Genomic DNA, 23,844 nt, shown 5'->3' with positions numbered 1-23,844 from the left:
ATACATAAAAATGAAAAAAAAGTTTGTTGATATTTTAAAGATATTTGCAATTGGGAAGAATATTAATAGTCTGTCAATAATATAAGAAGTTAAAACTGACATATTTTTTCTAATAATTATCGATTGCTTTAATTATTTTCTATAACTCATATATAAATAGTTCTAAAAGGGATGATAGTATGAAGATAATCAAAAATACCATTTAATCCATGGTTTATATTACTTATGAAAATTTCAGAAAATTCTGTTTTTACACTGTAAATTGCTATTTTTATGTTTTGTCGGTGTGGGTCTCATAAAAAAATATAGTTTTGTGATAATTTACTATAATTTTAAAATGTTATGGCCAGTCAGCTTATTTTTAGGGAACAAATTGGAAAACTAATGTGTATTATTGGTCTTTCTGTAATAATACAATCATACTATCTTACTGTGTTTAGTGGCCTCGTCTAGAATGAGCAAAATTATAAATAATAAAACAAAATTTATCGATTGTAAAAAAAATTAAGGCTTAAAATAAAATTTTTGTGTACCAGTGTAATGTACAGTAGATAAATAAAAATAACATAATATTCTTAGTTTTCTCAAATTCTACAGGCTCGTTTTCAGACTTCCGATCGTACAAATTTTATTTAATTAAAAGATATTAATAATAGCACTTTTGGCTTAAGTAATCCATAAAATAAAAAAAATATATAATTTTGAACATCCTCTATGTTTTTTTTGCCATATAAATTTATGGTCTTATCATTTGGCCGAGATTGCATCCAAAATTAGAAAAAAAACATAGATAATTTTTGAAACCTTTAAGTACTGTTAAAGAATTTGTCTGAAATCAAAATTTATTTGAGTAGCTATGGTGTAGTTCAATTTTGAAATTTTTGAAAAAATAAAGTGACACAAGATTAAGACCAACGCCATCACTATAAAAAATTTCTATTTTTATATAGCTTAAGGTTAAAAAAATATAAAAGTTAATGATGTTAATCGTTTTTTAATCATTTAACGCAACAATTAGACGATAAATGTCTTATTTAGGAACTACTATGATAATATTAATTTCTGTGCTATATTTTATTCTCGTAAAAATATAAGCTTAATCCTTTCTTTGCTTTCTGCCATATTATTTTTTCTTTGAAACTAGATATTTTAAATACATCTTTAAAAAAATTTCATAATGTTCACATATCTATCACTATTGTGACAGTGATGATTAACGGCGTATGAATTGTTTTTGTAACTATATATATTTACCTATTTTTTACCCCTATAGGTATGATTTTCTTTTATGTTTGTAGCTGAAAAATAATTGTAAATTCGCTTCAAAACACAAATCGGAAATGATGAGAATTAAATAGAGCAGTATTTGGTCTCGAGTAATCTTAATACGACTAAGATCAGTAACTTGGCAAATGAAATTAATAAAATGTAGGGATTTTTATAAAAATTTGTTAGAGCCAAATACAGCCCATTTTTATTATGTATCATATTATCTATTACTTATGCAGAAATAAGTATCATTGAAAACTTAACTTTATTTTTTCTATTTATATAATTATTTGTATACCTTCTTGACTTCTTATTTTGATTATATATTCCGAATCATTTCTGTCAGAATATATGTCATAAAATTTGAATTAAATAAAAATTATTGGTTTTAAAATAAAGTTAAATGTTAGTTTTATTCTTTACGTAGATTTGTTTAAAAATTTACAAAATAACAATGTAAACAATAAGTAATATTGTGTGACAAAAATGCAAATTTCATGGCATATAAAAAATAATAAAAAAATAAAAAAGTTTAAAATAGTAAAAATCAATAAATTGTCGTGATTGACTCATATGTTGGTTATATGAATCAATGTTTTGAAAATAAACCTTACTTTTTATTATCCCTAAAATGAAAAATTTACAACATTTTATTTATATGGTACTGTATTTCTCAAGTTTAATAATAATATTCTTGTTACAAGATCTGTACTCGATCAATTTAAAGCATTTGAACGAACAGACTATAAATTATTAATGGCAAAATATTTGTTGACATTTTCGAAAATTTTACTTATTATGGAAATAGGATTTTATACTGGATTTTACTATATAAAAGGCTTGGGTTACAGGACTACTCTCAGAATCGTAAAAATTTTTTCGTTAGTTTTCATAATCTACATAGGTATCATAGCTAAGTTTAATACTAAAGTTATAATTTCCATTATAATACATTGTACAACTTTAGTTTTTTTGTTAATTACAACCAATCAAAATAACGATGTATTGTATCATTTGTACAATAAAAGAGCTGGTCTCGATTTTTTATTTATTAATCGTTATGTCTTTGATGAAATGATAAGTTCGGGTAAAAAGGGCACATTGGTATGGTTAGGTTTTTTAATTATAAAAGATTTATTTGCCAAAAATAAGAAATATGTTAGCATTTTTAATCTTATAAATTTTATAGTCTTATTTTTAGATCATATTTTTTCTAGTATGGCACATTTTAAAGGGAAATATGATTTTATCTCTTTTATTGTATTAATTGTTTTGTGGTGCTTAGGGGTAGCTGCCATAATAGTATTTTCACTCATTTATAGTTTTATTTTTGCTAGTCTGTTGTTTATACTTGAAGCTTGCTACACTTTATTAATACTATTTTATGTAATTAGAGCTAAAATAATAAAAAAAATTAAAAATCGCGATAAATTTGATGCATCACACGTAGATACAGAAAGACTTAATGTATTTTTTGATTAAAACTGCTTTTTGTCCAATAAATTGCATTCATCTTGAATTGAATATTTATTACATCTGTTTACAAACTACAATATTTGATATTTTTTTAGTGAAAAAATGTATCTACCTGTTAAGTTATAAAATTTGTTGTTATCGGGAAATTATACTTGCAAACATGTATTGATAGAGCATGCTTCATATAAAATAATACGAAATTTACTATTAAAAAAGTTCTATATATAAAATAATAAATAGATTTACGCGAAATTGTTTTAAGAGGCGCTTTAAGCTAAAGATCTTTATCACTCCTTTGGAAAAATTTTTGATAAGCATTTAAAAAACTAATATGTTTTGCAATATAAATATAAAAATTAACAATAGAAGCAAAATATACTCATTTACAACTTATAAATTGCATAACATCTACAATATGTAGAATATATCAAAAGGGTAATACTAAGTCAACGGAACCAGAGTCGCTTATATTTTAAAGAATTTTTATTACAAATTTTATTCTGGTATGCGTTATTATATTTAATATTTAATGACTTGATGGATTTATGTATATTTCTTTAGTTTCATGTCACAAAAATATTAAAATCAATACAAATCGGCTACATAAGCCCCGAGGAAAACGAACAAAAAATATTTTACATAGTGTTTTACAAAAAAAATGTTGTAATGTGCATATAATGTAAATTGGAGATTCCATGATAATTTTTAACTCGTAAAACGATAAATGGCAAATACGATTTTTAATTGTGTTTTATTTATAATTTTAACATCTAATGGATGATCTTTATATTTTACAAATGTAAATAAGGTGGTTTTTAGTGCAATAATATCATGACTTATATTTAGTTTTTATAGTTAAAATTGTTTCTACAAGTTTACCTTCAGGTAAAAAATAAAAATCGCAAGAAAGAGGAATGACAAATGAAAGGAAATTTTCAACTTTTACTACGAAAAAGGAGAGTTTTTATAAAAATCGTGAGGGGTTTGCAAGTTTTTCGTTTATACTTAAAATGATTCAACAAAAATGCTTTTTTTAATTAGTTAGATGCTGTGACGACAAATTATAAAAAATAATTAATAAATGTCTATAAAGTTTAGTGGCCCAAATTGATAGTTTTTGGGCCATTGCTGCAAATTGGCATTGTAGCTCTAGCTCAAAATGAAAATGTCTATAGCTATAAAGTATTACTATGTTTTTGTTGAATTTTATTGAAATTACAACTATTTGCCGCATGTGAGGTTTTTGACAGGTTAATTGTCTAACATTTCAGATACATGATGTTAAAGTCTGTTACGCAAAATAAAAAACTATATAACCTCACGCTCTAGTTAATCTTTGAAAAATAGATAGCTAGTTAATATCAATTACATATATCTTTGTGTCATATCCGTTTAAATTACCGAGCGAGAATATTAGGTTTTTTGACAATGCGCAATTGTTGTGATAAAGTGTAAGAGTTATTTAAAGGAAAGAAATTAAACTGAATAAAAATAAGATCTGCCAGATACTGAGATAACATTTGGTGGATGTTTTTTGCAAAATCTATCAATAGTATTAATTTAAGTTTATTATTTTAATAAACTTTTATCATTTTAACTTAAATTTTAGATTTTTATTTTTAATACTCATAAAAGTAGGTATATTGTGTTTTAGACGGGGCATAATACATAAAATAGGCTTTATTGTTCTTTATTAATAACTAAATTGTTCTATAAATAGTGTTTATGTTGACGATAGAATCTTTAAGTGGATAATAATAAAAAAAGTTAAAAAAATAAATGTTAAATATACAAAGATGAGGCATTTTACTACAAACAAAGATTATGGATCCAAAACAATTATACAAAGTCAAGTAAGATGATGCTTTTGTTATATAAAACAAATTTAATAATCTGAATGTCGATTAATAGATAGATTTTGTTGCGAAGTAAACATATTTTAAAATTTACTTTTGTCTTGACCTAAATATAATATTTTTTCTGTGCATTTATGTACATAATAATATAAAATATAATGTTGACAATCTAAATGATGCAATATTTAGTAAGAATATCAATAAGAACGTATTTAGAAAAAATGTGTGTAATAACCATTCAAGTAAATTAATCAAACTACAACAAATAACTGCAAAAATAAATTCAATATACAATTAGAAATATTTTTCATTAATTATTTTAATGGGATTTTATTTTATATACACATCCATACGTTTTGTTCTTATCATATATACTTCTGGCGTTTTATTGAGATGTATTCACAACAAACCATCACTAGAATTGTATAATATTGCAGACTAAAACTTTCTGCGCAATGCATCATTATTGATATTTTATATAACTTTTAAAGTTATAAAATGTTCAATGTATAAAATAAAAAACATTAATACTAGCTATAAACATAAAATTTAAGGTTTCAGTTTGTAATTTTACGATAATTATATACAAAATTTATTTTACAATAAAAATATTATTTGAAAGTTTTTTTGTCCTTTAAAATTTGTTAAATATGACAATAGTATATAATAAAACGTATGTTTATTTTTCAAAAATCATTTAACTAATTAAAAAAACGTGAAATTAAAGGGTTATGTCAGATATCTATGGAGAAAAAATAAATATCAATGCAAAACTATACAAACCTAAAGTAATTAAAGATTTGAATAAATATACGATACTTGTAGAGTTGATAATGGTTTGTATTCTTTTAATTTTCATTTTTTTTAGAGATTATTATCTACATATCATGACTAATTTATTTTTACGTTCAACTAGAAGGAATGCGAATAATGGTCAAAGAAACTATGATGATAATTTCGTTGGCGATTATCGGCCAGAAATTAATGAATTAGGATAATAAAATATTTATTTAATAAAACATTTATTTTATAAATTGTTTAATAAAAAATTAAAAATAATATTTTTTCTAATATTTTTATTTTGAAGATTTGAATCATAAAAATAATGTTTTGATCATTTTATGACCAATTATAAAAAATCATTTAATTATTTTAGATTTATAATCTAAAACTGAGAGAAATATAACCTATTATTCATTTATATTATAAATTTTACTTTCTTAAAGAATAGAAAAGTCGTCGTTTAAACTAGGTGAAGTTCGAATATTTACAAATTACACATATTGAGGTCGTAAATTTTTGATTTTTGACCAAAGACGATATTCAGAAAAGGCGAAATTACTGCCTGAATTGAATAAAAAAATGAAATTGACATTAAATTATAAAATTAGATTTCGAAGCGTGTTATCGCTACTTAATCACTTATAATAACTTATTTGACTTAATTTTATAAATCTTTTATACATTATATAAACATTTAAAAATGAGCTCTGGAAAGCTATATTGTGCTATATCTGGCTTGTAATCATTTTCTAACGAAATAACATTTACAAAGATGATTTTTATAAATATCTTTAAAGGTTTACACGCCCTAAACGGAGGTTATTTGGTTGGCGATTAAAATGTAATAACCGGCTACAATTTAATTTTAAAAAGACAATATTTATTTATAATGTGAGAAATAATGGTTATTGTTTTATTGTTCTTCCTCCTTCTTTGTATGATTAAATTTAAAAAAATACGACCCAAATGTGTATGTATTAAGTATATTTTTTATTTTAATTATATTAGATTCTATATATTAATAAAATAAACGCCAAGGTATATACTAAAAACAAGCCACATTTAGCGCTCATTATACCCTATCTTAAAGAAAAGTGCGAAAAGAAAGACCAAGTAATCAATGCGAAAATGTTAAACAACAAGCAAAAAAGCAGACTGAATAACGATATCAAAAACAAAATATATTATAAAAAGTTATATGGACAGTCTATAAATCCCAATGTTTCTATAAGGGAAGGTTTTTTGTGGTTAAGAGGCGGAAATACTAGAGCAACAGAAGAGGGGGCTTTAAGCTTAGTGCAAATTAGAAGTATTTTTCTTGGAGAATCAGTGAATTGCCTACACTGAAAGAATAAAGAAAGACAGTAGACCTCTTAGCAACAAGATGACATATTATTCTATCGTTTAATTATACCAGAGGTACAATGAAGCAGTTAGATGCACCCACCTCCAACTTTGCCTAAAGTATGGACTAAAATAGTCTAAGAAAATACGAAGCACTCGTGCAAGATATTATAGCTAATGATAATGCAGAAATTCGAGTAGACACAAGGATCAACATTGATGTAAAGGTACAATTTATAAAGCCTGATATATTTGTACTAAACAAGAAAAATAAAAAAAATAACGCTAATCGAAATAGGAATAATATCCAAAAAAAATTACAGAAAGTACGATATCTTAGCAAATGAATTGGGCATAATGTACAAGTGCAAAGTTCTAATAATAATATACGTCATGGATTGGGCGGAATTGTGACAAAATATCACAGCAATTATGTTAATGCCATCGGCCTATCGACTAGTATCGAAACTCACTTCCAAATAAGAATTATAAACAAGACACTAGAGAGCATCTCCTTTGAACACCAGCAGAGGATTGGCATAGGAGGATTTGGAACCAAGAACATAGTAGAGGTAGCTAGAAGAATATGTGACCATATAGAGTGCGCGTCAGTGGAAGTAAATTGAAGAAAATACACTTAATAATAGCTATTATAAATAAATGTTAATTTTGAAATAAATGCTATAAATTTATTTATTAAATTTTACTTCAATTTTGATGTTAAAGCGTGCTTTTCCGTAAATAAAGTAGATTATAATGTGTAAAGTAGGTTTGTTTTGTGCAAGTAGATTAAATTTCTGGTTGAACATAACAGACTCTATCAAAATATCCTTTTATTATTTATTTTAGTATTTGTTCATATGTTTTGATATTAGGGTGCATATACATTTACCTTACATATATTAATGGATTTCATTCACTGAACAATATTGATACAATCTGTTAAAATTATATCTTCAAAATTTTCATTTAAATTTTATTTTACTACGAATATGTTCTTCAAATGAATTTGCTCTAAGGTCTTTATATTCATTTCTAGATCTTAGTTATTAGTAAAGATTTTTCAAAATTTTCTTTATCGACATAATTTTTATTGAATTCGGGTCTTTCAATAATGTTCTAAACGCATCCTATCCAACTTGACACATCCATCAGTAAATACTTGTCTTTTTTTTAATGTTTAATAGCTTTTTCAATACTTTTAAATCTTATTTATTAAGACGCTTTTAAAAGGTAAAACCTATTTAGCTAAATACTTTTGCCAAAAAAATTAAGACTATAAATTCAAAAAAACGAAAAAATAAACAAAATTTTTATTTTTATAAAAAAAATTAATCTCAATTTACAACATAAATAATATAAGTATATTAAAACTATCAATAAGCATTTGCCCTCTTGGAAAGATATTAGTTTAATGTTCTCTTAAAAAGGATTTGATTTCGAAGAAATGTTGTTTATTGTATTTCTGTAAAATTTTTACTACTATATTAATTTTTCATAAATCTACAGTTTTATATTAATGACCAAGTTGTTGTAGCTTAGTGTAACATAACCAATATGAATAAAAATATGCCATAAAGACACTCTCGAAAATTCTGTCGAAATTTAAATTTTATTGTATCGAATAATATTATGATGCTTGACTACGCATTTGACACTACTTTCTCTATACTTTCATCATGCCCACCTACACTATAGATGCATAGATTTAGCTTTGATTTGTCTATTACTAAGGTCTCGTTATCATTACAAATATAAATTTCTCATTTGTAAAATTTTTAATTATGACTAGATAGATGTTAATAATTTGTAAATAGATTTTCCTAAAATTTAAAATATAGAAAATATGAATAAAATGGGCTCAACACTAATATTAGATAATTAAAAAACACATTAAAAATTGCTTTAAAATTAAAATCAATTAAATAGAAATATTTTTACATCGAGTTTATGTGGCCGTTAAATCGGAATTGTTTTTCATAATTTTTAAGCATAAAAAAATGATTCTTAAAAAAAATTTCTTATTATTCATTCATTCAATAATTTTGTTTAAGTACATTTGTCAAGCTTTTAATTTCATTATCTATAGTAGATTTAGTCTATTCAAATGACTTTATAACCCTTAGGGTTATAGCCGCAGGACTAATAAATTTGTGTTGAGACTGCCACGGCCTAATAATGATTACCGTTTTTTAATGTCTCTATATTACAGTATTTTATTATAAATGTCAAATTCTTAATCTTTTAATAGGGGTTTGCTCCTAAGGAGATTGAATTTCGATGGGATGATCCTCCGAAGCTTACATTAAAAATACTTTCTTTATATTTTTTCTTATCCAAGCAAAAGCTTGATAATAGTATAAGGGAATTTTGCAAATTTCTAAGCCTAAAAAAATTAGTTTTAAATACTTGCTACTTTTCTATAACAAAATCAACAAGTATATAGGCATTTGACTTTTAATCTAAAATAAGGTTAAAAAAAATATATTTAAGGGGTATGTCAAATATATTTGGAGAAATAGTAAATAATGCAGAGCTATCATATGGGAAAGTACTTTCTGATTTTCATAAATATATACTCATTGTACAGGCTATTATGATCAGTATGGTCTTGATTTCATTTTATTTAGGAATTTTTATTATCATCCTTTAACTAACTTAGATTTACAAAATAACAGAAGATATCCGAATAATTACTTAAGAAACGTCATCAATTATAGAGTTGAAAATTATTATCCTGAAATTAATGAATTATCGGAATAAAATTTTGTTTTTTTCAATTTATTTCATAATAAAGTAAAATCTTTATGATAAATATGTATCCAAATTAATATTATAATTGCAAGAAATTAAATAAATAAATCGTTGAATATTTCGGGACGATTTGTATAACGAGTCAAAATATGTTATTTAATATTTTTAAATTATGAAGAAGTTACTTAGATGCATTAGTTAAGCTTTTGTTTTGTTTTGCAGTAACATCATCAACGATTATAATATAAATTAAGCTTGTTAAATGATATTGTTCGTAATAATATATAAAATTGACATTATACATACTTAATATAGTCTTCTCGGCCGTAAGGGGAAAAGTCCGCCAAATTATAAAAGAAAATTTGAAAAAAAATAGCCCTTAAAAGGAGAAATCAAAATGATCAAATTTATTGTAAAATATCATCTTTAAAGTTATATAGAGATGTAATTTCTTTTAAAACTTCCAAACAATCATTGTCTTTTAAATCTTCTATTTTTATTATTATTTTTGAATTTCTGGTCTTTGTTATAGAATTGTTTTTCTTGCTTTTAATATTATGTTTGTATATTTCATTTAAAAAATCACAATTTCTCAAACACATTAAAAGCTCAGTTAAACTTGGATGTGGTGATCTCAATTCTTTTTTTAATGAAGAATTAAAACCTTCCGCTCCATTATTTGTAAATGGTATATAATATTCTATTCTTTCTTTCATATCGTTATAATGGAAAAAGTCTTTATTTAACCAATTCGTTATATAATAGTTAAGAAATTTTTTAATTGCATGTCCACTATAATCGCGACATATTAACCTAACTAAATATTTAAATGTAATATATATTTTTTCTTCAATAATGAATATTGAACAAAGCAAACATTTGATATAAAATCTAAAAATCTTATCATTCTTGTACAATTTAGAAAATCCCAATGATTTAAATTTTTTAAAATCCGCCTGTGAATAATGAAAGACACAAAGTCTTATTCTGGTGCCTGGATATACACTATGCAATGCCTTATGTATGGTCAACTCACCATTTATTATCATATGTTAACCATTTATTTATTAAGGGTTCTAAACCCTACATCCCCCCTCCAGACGGGTAGTCTCTCCATCTTCTAAACAACTCTTCCTTATCTCTTTCAAATCATAATGCCTCTTTTTAACAATTTTACCATCCAGTAGTCTCACAATATATGAATCATTTTCACTTATAGCTACGATCCTTCCGCGACCCGTGAATCTTCCCTTGTCTGTTTTCGCACGTGTACCTAAATTTTCTCTTCTAGCGATTCTTACCTCTTGGCCTACTGTAAATGTCTCTCTGTGTCTTCTCTTGAACCGACCAGCATATTTTCCATTTTCATCATTTTCAATTATAACTTCAGCAGTTTGATCTCTCCACGCTTCCATCGGCGTACATTTTATTGCTGTATGTAGTGTATTATTATATCCTTTGATTGCTCTTTCTATCTTTTCAGAAATATTCCCATCATTTTGCTTTATCAATGTCTCTCTTATAGTTCTGATGCATCTCTCGATTCTACCATTACTCCTATGAGCTTCTAAGCCCACTTTCCTATGTTTAATATCATTAATACTACACCATTCTTTAAATCTATTACTTACAAACTCTTTTCCGTTGTCTGTCACATATTCCTCTGGAAATCCATCTTCCCTTATCCACTTTTGTAATACCTCTATAACTTCACTACTCTCTTTACATCTCAAATTCGAACCCCACAACCTTCTAGTAAAGTAATCAATACCCAGTAACACATACCTATTCTCTCCACCTATGTCCATTAAATCCAACGCCACTTTCTCCAATTTCTTTCTAGTTACTACGAAATCACATCCTCCTGTGTTTTTCCTATTGTTAATCCCACATATTTCACAATTCTTAATTACATTATTAATATGATCTTTCATACCAGGCCAATACCATCTTTGTTTAATGTTATAATAAGTGCCTTTGACACCTCTATGGTTTAACTCCTCATGTACTCTTGTTATTTCATGTTCTCTACTATCTAGGCTCAATATCTCTTTCACCTCACCTGTGGAAAATTCCCAATACTGTTTACCGTCCTTTTCTTTAATATGTTTCTGCTTTTTTCCCAAAATTTGTTTTTCGATCACTTCTTTTCTCTTGTTGTCCTTTTCTTTTTGTTCATCCGAAACTTCTACCTGATCATACTGCCTACTTAACGCATCTGCATCTGTCATCAACTCCCCTTTCACATACTCTATTGTAAAGTCAAACTCTTGTATCTGTTCTACCCATCTGTTTATTCTGTTATTATTGAAGTATGGCTTATTTCTGATCTCTGCTAATGCTTTATGATCCGTCATCAAATGAAATTTCCTTCCTCTCAAATCACTTTCAAACTTCTTTATTCCAAAAAACACCGCCAACATCTCCTTCTCACTTATCGTATATCTTCGCTCGGTAGGAGTCAACATTTTCGATGCCCATTGTATCGGAATCCACTCACCCTCTTTATTTTCTTGTAATAGAATTGCTCCGATCCCCGTATCACACGCATCAGTTCTTACTCTAAATAGCTTTTTTCCGTCCGGAATCTTCAACTTTTTCATATCTCTCAAGCCTTGCTTCATATCCTCAAAGGCTCTTTCCATATCCTCCGTCCAATTCCACTTAACATCTTTCTTTAAAGCCTCAGTAAGCCTTACTGTTCTATACGCATAGTTGGGAATAAAGTCTCTAAACCAACCAGTTAGTCCTAAAAATCTTCTTAACTCTCTAACATTCTCAGGTTTTCTATATTCCAATGCCTCCTGCTTTTTAATCTCATTCGGTCCCATGACCTCCCCATTAATTGTTACTCCCAGCAACATCACCTCATCTTTTTTGTATTGTATCTTTGTTTGGTTTATTCTCAACCCACACTCTTTAAACTTTTTAATTACCCTCTCTAGTAACTCGTCATGCACTCTTACGTCTTTACCATGAATAACTATATCATCCATATATACTTCCACGCCTTTACCTCTGAATTCATCTAAAACTCTGTTCATTACTCTCTGCATTATATGAGGCGAATTCTTAAACCCCATAACCATACTATTCCATTCGTATACTCGACCATTCACTTCAAATGCTGTTTTGTGCTTATGGTGCTCCTCAATCTCAATATGATAAAACCCTTCTTTTAAGTCGATAACCGTAAATACTTTTGACCCCTGTGTGGCTCTCATAATATCCTTAATTAACTGTAGTGAGTACGGGTCCTTGTCAACCAAATCGTTTAACGCCATCAAATTGCTTACCAATCTTACGTCCCCATTTGGTTTTTCAAGTGCTCTTATTGGACTCCTCCACTCACTTTTGGAACGTCTTATAACCCCTCTATTTTCAACTTATTCAAGTACTCCTCAAATTTCACCCTAAGGTAGTATGGCACATTCTGCCCTCTTTTCACAACCTTTTCACCTTGCTTAGTATTTATTGGACACTTCTCTCCTGTGAGATATTTTATCTTTTCTTCTGATTCTTTAAAAACTTCCGGATACTTTTCAATTAAATTTTCTAACTTATTTACTGTTTTACATCTTTTCCCTTCATTGTTGATAATTGGTTCTTTCTGTAAAACATGTTCCTTTTTAATTTTATATTTTTCCCTACCAGCTACACTTTCATGACATTCTCTAGCGTAATGCCCTTCTTTCTTACATATAAAACATTTTGTAGTTTCTCTGATTTCTCTTCTTTTCCTATACATCCTAAGATTTTCTTTTCTTTCTTCCCTAAACTCTTTCAACACTTTATCCATAATCTCTTTAATCATTTCTTGTCTTTCTTCTGACTCTCTCTCAAATTCTGCTCCTTTTTGTAAGCCTTTATAAATTTCCTCCCAACTGCTCCTTCCGTCACAAAAATTTTCAAAAATATAATCCTGCAAGTTCGCAGATGCCAAATCCATAACATCTTTCCACTCAACTTTCTCAACTTTCAATATTAACTTTAGTCTCTTATCTATCCTAATTGCCTCTTTCTCTAATGTTCTAGCCTCTTGACTACGGGACTCTCTTGTTTCCCTGTTCATCCTTGTGTTCGCCATGTTAACCATTTATTTATTAAGGGTTCTAAACCCTACATCATATTTTCCATTTTTCTCACATTTGCTAAAATAAATAGCATTTTAAAAGCTTCCACATACGATTCATATTTTTCATTTGGTATTAGAAAATAAGCAAAAGGAATGTAAGTATATTCATCTACAAAAAATACTACAAAAAGTTGAAAAAAGGCTAGAGGGGACGAGTAAAATGTCCCATCAACTGCAAAGACTTTCTTATTCATGGCGTTGTTTAAATTTTCATCAGACCGGCATGCTATTATTCTCTCTTTGGTACTAATATAATTATCATACTGTATAAATTTAAGTCCAGATCGTGTCATTAGTAACTCATTTGGAATATCATGATTATTAGAATAGCTAAAATTTTGAGTTAAATATTGAATATTTCTAATTCTTCTCTTTATGTTACGTATACTTGGAAGTAACTGTCTTTCTGAATCATCAAGCATTGATGTTGTCGCACATACAATTTCATTCTTAGTTTTTCTGCTTGTGAGGCTATCTCTTTTTATATCTTCATTTACAAATAAGATTTTAATTTGTGAATTACTTAATTCCTCATGATTATGATCTTTATAATTACATACTTCATTTGTTATAATGTTCATGCGTATACTTCCATTACAATTTTTTAAAAAACAAGACCATTTTATAAAAGAAGCCCCAGTGTATTTCATATAGTATTTGTATCCTTTGTATAATTTCATATGTTTATTTTTTATGCTTTTTATATCAACAGGTCTTTCTTTCTGTTCTTGTAATCTTCTTTCATTTTCCATATTAAGAGGGTATCGAAAAATTATTGGATGAACATAATTTTATAAAAATCCAAATAATAATTTAATGTCTAAAAATTGTATATGAAGGGTTAATACATTTGTTATATGGCAAATAATTATTTATTTAGTATTATATTATTTTAAATTTGTGATTTTAGTTTATGGTGTTTCTTCCTGATGCTGTTTGTCCGTTTCGACATTCATTTTTTTTAGGCTATTTTTTTCAAATTTTCTTTTATATTTTGGCGGACTTTTCCACCAACCAAATTAAGCTTGTTAAATGATATTGTTCGTAATATTATATAAAATTGACATTGTACATACTCAATATAGTCTTCTCGGCATATAGATACATGATATTTATACTCTTTATAGTAAATTCTATTGCTAAAAACGTTTTTAGAAAAATTAACTTAAATAAATTGCCTTCTGACATATACGACAAAAATATTTATTTTATCTTAACATAATTTCAAATTTTACTACATATTTTTCTTTATAAGAGCTTTATACTAATCTCAAACAATTATGATAAATGATTTCTTCAAAAATTATAAAAATAAATAACGATGAAAAATATGACGTAGATGTTTATATATCTCAATTATGGAGATAATTGTAAAAAATAAACTGTGTTATAAATGTAATTTCTCATAAAGCAAATAATAACAATCATTATTTTTTTAAAAATGTTAACCTAGTGCATTTTAGATTTTTCTTGTTCTTTGTTCTTGCAAAAAAGACTAAATTAAAGAGTTAATTATTGAATATTTTATTAAATACAAATTACATAGTCTATAATATATTAAAAATATCTGATAACATCTATAACAATAGTTATAAATCTAGAACAAGAAAAAATGTATAAATTTGGATATTTAATAACACATATTTTTTGTAAGATACTACATTAAAGGATTTAATTGTTATGTGCATTATATAAAATGTTCCAAATATATCGTAAAAGAAGGCTTTTGTACATTAAACAATTTTATTGTTATTTTTATATTAAATTTCATAAAAAATTAAAGCACATGTAGTTCAGATCCTAGTAAAAATTTACATAAATACCAGATTTATTTATGCTAGGTCTCATAATGGTAATAAAAAAAATACTTATTAATGGCCTAACGACCTTAAAAATGCCCAAGATTATATACTTAAGTTTTTATATATTTTAATATATATTGCAAAACAATGTAAAGTTCTTGGCATCAAAACTTGAAGGTTTACATAAAAAATTGCATATCTTTATGCATATTTATTTTATGTGATTTTTTTCTTTTAATTCTCTAATAAACAAATTTGATTTGAATATTTAAAAAGTTTACCAAACATATCCAAAAACAATACATAAATCGTAATGACTGTTTGCAGAGTAATCGTCTTTAGAAAAAAAAAAAATCATTAAGCTTTATTTTTAATTAATATCTGAAAATCGGGGTTATGGAAGTAGACAGGGGTTGTATTTTAAGTACCGGCTTAGTAACTCGGTGTTTTATATAAATCTACATTTTGATAGTATTAAAGAATATTAACGATTCTGAAATCGCTCTTATAGACAAAAAGGTGGTATTTTTCTTAATATTATGCTATTTACAATTGTTGTCACTATAGGAAATGTTTATGCATGCATTCTCCAGACAAAAACTCTGCCTCTTTAAAATAAAAACATTTATAGTCTTTTTACGTAAAAACTCGCTAAAATAATAAAACATGCGCCACAACCTATTAGACGACATAATAACTTTTCTTGTATGACATTGTATAACAAAATAAACAGAAATTATTTTGGTTGTACCCTCTTATGATGTGTCAAATCCTAAAGCATCAGTCAATCTGGTTATAGCAATGATTTGTTTAAATTGTGGAATTTTTATTTCTTAAATTATTTACTGTAAGGCGTTTTCTTTTTATTATCCCAAATTCTGTTTATTTGGTGTCACTTCTTTTAAATTTAAAATATAAAAAAATTTAGTAATTTTCCCTTACAAAAGATAAAGGTGTGTAATATCATTGAGAAAGATAGCCCCAATGTTTAAATAAATTCAAATAACGTAAAAAAATATTTATTGTTATATTCAGTAATAATATTAATCCCAAATTATGTTAAGCACTTATATTTATTGTCAAATTAAAATCTATTTCTAAAAGTAAATAAAAAATCTCCCAGACAGGAGTCGAACCTGTGACCATTCGATATCTACAAATTCTACAGTCGAACGCTCTGCCACTGAGCTACTGAGAGTTATTTATTTACAAATGTTCTGTATTATTTAAATTAATGTACTAAGATAGTTTGAAATGAATTATAATTTACAAATGGTTTTTACAAGTCAGATTAAAAACAACTCATGGTTAAATGCAAATAAATAACATGCTTTTCATGGATATTATATTTATTTTCTTCTTACATTTAGTAATACAAAATAATGTATAATATCTTTACACAAGATCATACTAAATTTATTCTATTTTTAATTTATCCTTTTACTGATAAGTATGTAATATGTAAATTTATTATTTAGTAACAAATTATATAATAGAGATAATAATTACGTCAACTGAAAATTGCTTAAATCTTCCACTAAACAAGTATATTCGAAATTTCGTGTATGCATAAGATTTTATAAATTTTTTCATACAAAAAAATTTTCATGTGTTTATAATTCATTTATTAAAATTGAAAATATTGTATTTAATGCTATGTTGTTTAGTTAATAAATTGATTTGACAAGAAAAAAAACATGTACCACAAAAATGAATTTAAGCAATTAATCAGTCAAAGTTAACTACAGTTATTAAAAGTATAAATTTGCTTATATCCAAGAATTTAAATATTGGGATGTTTTTGCAAGATTTTAATGCTGATACAAAAGATCATCTGATCTACTAAAAGGTAATTTTTAAAGCCATGAAGGATAGACTCCGAATAACATTTTAATTGAATGAAACCACCATATAAAGCATAAATATAACATAAATTCATTTTACACCCTCAAACTTTTTCAATTATACTATCTATACTAAAAAATATTATAATTCGTAAAAACAATACTTTTTATGTTTACATGTTTTTAAAGTGTTTGAACATATTGTACTTATAAATACTGCAAACATTATTAGTTTGATTTTTATATATTAATGTACTTATTAAATTATGCAAAAATTTGATAATTTGTTATAGGTTATTTATATATAGTTTCATAACATTTTTATATTATTTACGCAGCTAATTTTAATATATATTAGCTTTTTAACGTTTATCTCTCGTAATGTTGTTACCATTAGTCATAATTAGCGGATATGATGTTCAGTTTAATTTACAAACGACATTCTTACAACAATTTTTCCTATTATTTTTTTTTATTATACCACTAATTTTTTTATTGTTAATACATTTAATAAGATTCTAATATTTTAATGATACATCTAATTGTAAATGATGTTATGGGATAGTATAAAAAACTTGGATTTTTATTTGATATGCAAAAAAAACAAAATTGTCTAACGCTCTAAATTTTCTTTATGAATCACCTACACCTCGTTTTTACAACTCATTACTTAATTTATATGTTATTTTACAATAAGAAATATTTTTAAGGGTATGCTGAATACATATGATATAGATTTTAAAGGCCTCATAAACCAATTTATTCCTATAAGTATAACTGGTGAACATGTCGTAATATGTTTTTTCTTACTATGTTTTGCCTACATATTTTTTAAATATATTAGAGGCATACATAACGAAAATGAACTATTTTTTATTAATTTTCAAGGAATCTACACGGAAAATATTTCGGATTTATTATTAGCAAATGAAGATAGTGCAACTATTGATGAGAAACATTACAATGGTAGGAAATCTGAAGTATATGCGGAGTTCTAATAAACTTTAATTTTCAAGAATTTATATCATTTCTAACAGCATTTTCGATTTTTTTTTTAATACTTCAAGTATATACAAATCTATATATTTTTTATTGTTTGTTTTTAAATTTTCAATAATGATTATATTATACGATTCTAGCGTTATATTCATAAAAAATCGGGGCAAAACATATAGACAAAAAGTGTGTTTTCATGTTTTATTCATGACAAGTTATTATCCTGTACGAAATATCTAACTTCCCTAAGGCCAAACTTCTGTATGAAGTTTGCTTTTATGTCGATCAATTTAATCTTGAGCTTGTAGCTATAAAAACTATCTTTTTTTATGATCTAATACGATTTATTTTTTATCTTCACTGCAAAACTTTCCTTATAATTTTTACAAAATTTCCTATCTTAATAGAAAAAATAAAAAAATTAAAGATATAATATTAGAAGCAAAAAGTTGTATACCTGACTAATTATTTTACTTTTTTAATATGTAGTTTATTACATAATCAAGGATTTTATTGTCAAATAATCTATTTGACTATATTTAGTGTATCCAAATCAATTTTTTGGCGTGTAAAACGATAAATTTCTGTACTTTTAAATGATGTTGGATGAAATGACGCATCTTTTATAAAAAAGCATAAAAACTTGCAGGAATCTTTTAAGCTGAAAATTTTTAAACTAAAATGATTTAATCCGATTGAGAAAATATGGTTTATTCTCTTCTAAAAAATTATTTAGTAAAAGACTCTATATGAATTTTTTGAGTCTAAATTTAAGTATGTAAACCTTTTTTCGATACTAAATTTTAACTTATACATGATACACACCTTTTTTACATTTACTTTTACAAAAAAAGTTAAATTTGAAACAATAAGAACCGCTTTTTATTTTATTTACATAAATCGAAAGATCTTATATAATCACCGATCTAGAAAATCTATAAAACCACATAGCAAATTATGAGCTATGGTATTAAATAATCTCTGCTCGGACATTTAATGGCTAAAAACACAAGACCTTTAGCTTTTTGCTTGTAATATAATATCGAAAAGTTTTCATAAAGCAGCTGCCTACATAAAACATTTAAGTATATCACTAAATTCTAAATTTGAATTAAAGAGTATGTCTGAACTACTACATGCAAGTTTTAGTTGTAAAAAATAAATAACTATAATTCTATTTGTTTATAGATTAACCACAATTAAGATCTAACATGCAGCGAAAATTTTAGTCTACTGCCAAAAGTAGTAGGTTTATTTAATCTATTGAAATCATTTAAAAATTGTAATCGAAAAGATATCATTTAAAAAATTTATTTGATCAGAAAATAGTATAAAAAAAGATTGTTAATGATTAAAAACGTAAAAGAAAAATGACTGCGACCATAGAAGCGTAAAAATTACAGGTGATAATATTTTAGTGTCATTGAAACGTTCATTTAATAACTTTATAAATTGCACTTGCCTCGTTATTGAAAAGTCGATAATATATATTAATAGATCTTATAAAAAGTAAACTTATAGGATTCAAAGTTGCCTTGTTGTGCGCCACAAAAGCTCACGGGTTATCGAAGTCCCTTCGTCCAATGAAAAAAGCCCTAAATTAACGCCCCAATTTGCTCAAGATATTGGCTTATGATCTGTGTTGTTAATCATTCATAAATCTCCAATGCTTTTAGTTAAGCTATTTGAGTTAAACTATGGTTTTGTAACTATAGAAATATTTGGTGCTTTCAGATTATATTCTTAAAATGAAAAAAACCTTTATTACTGTTAAGAATATAGATTTAATAAATTTAACCCTTAACTTATAATTGTCTTTAACATGGTGGAGAATAAAATTATTGAACTCAAACAAAAACAAAAGAAGAGGTCGTAAGTTCCGTCGAAGCATGAGACGTAAAAAAAATGCAGTCTAGGTTAGAATGGGGATGGTTGGTTGTCTAACAGAAGAGAAGGTGGTGGCTTGCATCAGTCGAGGGACCCGGATTGGTGAAGACGTAAAGTAGCCATGAAGAGCTATGGAGAAACAGTATTGACTGTAATAAGATCTGGCATAAGAGTTGTCGAGATTGAGTGTAGTGGTAATCCCACTATTCACATTTAAGCTATCGTGGCAAGATAGCTGAACCAGTAGTGTTCAAAAATACAGAGAGATTTAAAAAGAGAAGAAAATCAAAAAGAAACTGTGTTATAGTCGAAGAATGAGATAGACGGAAAAAATCCGATTTCATTGTTGGGAAGACATGGGTTACGAATGATCACATGCCCATAGACTTTATGTATTAAAACAGGGAAAGAAAGTACCTCGAAGACCAGTACTAGAAGGGATTGTAAGACGCGATGGAGTAAAGCGCAGCCCATGGTTAGTTAACATAAAAATGCACTTTTATTTTTAGAGCCAAGTAGTAGGCGTAGAAATATGTAGATAATTTCATCGCCCAATTCTAAATTTAGCGCGGGGATGTTAAGAATATAGAGAGGTGCCCTTGGCCGAGTGGTCGAAGGGATGTTCTCATTGACCAATGGGCTGGGTTCGAGTCCCAGGGGCACCAAATTGTTTCTACTTTCTATGATGCAGTTGGAACAACTCAGATGATGAAAATGTCCACGGTAATCATTAAGTTGATTCAATGAAACTTGTGTGTGTCCAGCCACAAGGGGATTAGCATCTAGTGTAGAAACGCACCTCAAGGCCAAAAAGCAGTATCGCCCTTTGGTGACTTAATGATACATAAAAGTATCTAATGGGTACGGCCTAGTTGGAGCCCATGGCTGGTGCACTCTAGAGTGGGATCCTAGAGCTAACTAAGAGACTAGACGAAGTAGGGCAATAGAAGGTCTCGTGGACCCTATCCTACATGATTCTGTAACACGGTGGCCGAAACTAGTGGGAGACTGGTGGTCAACGCAGTCCAATAAAAATGCCGGGCTGGGGATGTGGTCGTGTAAGGAGCCGTGTGTGCGATACAGATGATTGTAGGGACCTTTGAGTCAGTACGATGATGTCTCTCCTCGGGTTATAGATAACCATGCCCGTTAAGTATATCCGCTGTGAGGTCACTCTGGACGCGATTTGAGGTATAAATGGAAAGTGTTCTCCTGGAGCCAAAGTCCAATGGATACGGCGGAGCTTGCTGCACCGGCAAGTTATACGGAGGGAGTTTTAGTGAGTAAGAATCTCACAGTACCAGTTGGAAAAGGATCACACCCAAATCCCTCTGGTCCCTATGTAAGGTTTCTCCCTACCTCTTACTTGCAAAGAAAAAAAAAAAAAAAAAAAAAAAAGTTAAGAATATAGATTTAATAAATTTAACCCTTAACTTACAATTGTTTTTAACAATTACTTAAGAGGAAGGCTTTGACACTTTATGTTTATGGTGAAGATAAACAAAGACTTAATGTTAAACAAAAATCCGAATGCAACCTAATTTCATTCGTATACCAAGTTGTCAGACTTATAATGTAATATTCTTGAAATTTTTAGCTTATTTTTCCAAACAAATGAAGTCATTTGTGGTAAATGGTGGCTTTGTTAATAGAAAAATGAATAAGAAAAGATTTAGTCTTTTACAACGTAGTAAAAAAATAAATATGTGCCTATCACTATGTCTATGATCAAAGGTTTATCGATCTCCATGATAAAAATTAATAGATGTAAGAATTACATATTTGTACATTTAAAAAAAATACAAAAATATATTTTAAGCCGCTTAGAGAGCACATTAAATCAAAAAAATATCTAAAAAGTATTCTTATAATGTTGGGGAAGGTAAAATAATGGAACAGACCCCGTAATATTTAATCAAGCCCTAATTTGTTTCTAAATTTATTCCTATTTGTTGAAATAGTAAGTCCTATAAAAAAATGTTTATAAAAATAGTAAGAATTTTATGTAACAATAAATAATATGTAGAAAGTTTTTCTCTATTTTCAATCTTTTAAGAGATTGTCTAATTTGATGCAATTAGATCGTTGACAGCTCTCTTTAATCGACGTGTTTATAGGAAAGTTTGACGTCTATAGTAAACAAATAAACTCTTCTAAAACTAGATATATAAATATTATGTCATGTTCTAAAATTGCCTTGAAAAACTTAATTCTCAAATTTAATATGCTTTATACTTTTATATAAAAATTTTTACATATTTTTGTCTTTTTAAAAATTTATTAGTATCCTAAATTTTTTATAATAAAAAATGATCAAACAAACTTTTTTTTTCAATTTATCCCCAAATGAAACATTTAAAGTACATTACATACACTATATTATATTTCACTAGTCTAATTTTAGATGTTCTAATAACCAAATCAACATTAAGTAATGTAAACTCATTTGATTCAAGTAAGTGTGTCAATACAATTTCTAAATATCTATTAACCTTTTCTAAAATCTTGTTTATAATGGAAATTGCTTTTTATTCTGGTTTTTATTATATAAAAAGTTTAGGATACCGCACACAAATACAACTTGTAAGAATTTTTTCTTTAATATTTGTTATTTTTATAGGTTTTACATGTGAATACACCACAGAAGTAAAATTATCTATTGTTGTACATTGTATTACTTTAATATTTCTTGTTTGTACTATAAATCAAAGCAGTGACAAAGTTTACCATTTGTATAATCAAAGAGCAGGTCTAGATTTTTTAGAAATAAATCTTTACATTATAGAAGAAATGATAGATACATGTAAAAAAGCTTCTTTGATAGGAATCTGGGTCGTAGTTATGCAAGATTTATTCTCAAATGAGCGGAATCAATTTTACGCATTTCATCTCGTAAAATTTGTAGCTTTAGCTGTTGATTTTATATTGTGCAGTACTAAAATAGAAAAGGAAAAAATCTACCACTTTTCTTATATTTTTATAGGAACAATGTGGGCACTTGGTGTGACTACTATAATAATTTTGTCATTTTTTCATGAAATTATTAATTTAAGTTTATTATTAATATTGGAATGTTGTTACACTTTACTAGTAGCGTTTTATCTGATAAGAATCAAGTTGATAAATAGAATTAAGAATCGTGACAACCAAAAAAAACCATATGTAGATTCAGAAGTATTTAATGTATTTTTGTAATACTAAATGTTGTACGAAAAAAAAATTGTACATATAAATAAAAAATCCTTCTTTATAATATATTTAAATTAGAATGACAATACTACTGGGCTGGAAATATATAAATTAATTTTGTTTTCTTAAATACAAATTATAAATTTTTAATGGATGAATTTGATCTGACTAATTTGACGGCTAATTTGTTATATTAGTCCAAACGCAGAAAGATCATAAATGATCTGAAAGAACTTACAAAAGTATTGTGAATGAATATAAGAAAAAATTTAAGGACAAATTTTTTTATAAATTTAGGTTAAAATTTTATTGTATGTTTATAAACTTTAATTTTGTTAGACAATATTAAGTTTTTATTTAGCCTAATATTTTTTAAAATTTTCGAAGGAGACTATATAAGCATACGCAAGAGAACATGTAGGTCACAACAGTGAAGGTACATCATTTTATCAAGACATATATATATTATTTTCTTGCACTACTTTTGTTTTCGCATGGTACTATCAGGG

At 26.7% G+C, this 23,844-nt stretch overlaps 2 protein-coding genes and 1 non-coding gene across 3 annotated transcripts; 2 read left to right on the top strand and 1 right to left on the bottom strand.

Moving 5' to 3' along the window:
- Positions 1 to 16,534: 16,534 nt before the first annotated feature.
- Positions 16,535 to 16,617, bottom strand: VNE69_06904. The gene has a single exon. It is a non-coding gene; the product is annotated as a tRNA-Tyr (tRNA).
- Positions 16,618 to 17,976: 1,359 nt separating this feature from the next.
- Positions 17,977 to 18,261, top strand: VNE69_06150 (uncharacterized protein; the record flags this gene model as incomplete). The annotated part of the gene is made up of 1 exon (XM_065473904.1): positions 17,977 to 18,261. The coding sequence occupies one exon, from the start codon at positions 17,977 to 17,979 to the stop codon at positions 18,259 to 18,261; it is 285 nt and encodes a 94-aa protein (XP_065329976.1).
- Positions 18,262 to 22,492: 4,231 nt separating this feature from the next.
- Positions 22,493 to 23,341, top strand: VNE69_06149 (uncharacterized protein; the record flags this gene model as incomplete). Its single annotated transcript, XM_065473903.1, has 1 exon — positions 22,493 to 23,341. One exon carries the CDS (start codon positions 22,493 to 22,495, stop codon positions 23,339 to 23,341), a length of 849 nt encoding a protein of 282 aa, XP_065329975.1.
- Positions 23,342 to 23,844: the final 503 nt, after the last annotated feature.

The sequence above is a fragment of the Vairimorpha necatrix genome, chromosome 6, assembly GCF_036630325.1.
Source record: "Vairimorpha necatrix chromosome 6, complete sequence".
Classification (NCBI taxonomy): Eukaryota; Fungi; Microsporidia; family Nosematidae; genus Vairimorpha; species Vairimorpha necatrix.
The sequence above is the reverse complement of the archived record's forward strand: the minus strand, read 5'-3'. Positions and strand labels throughout refer to the sequence as shown.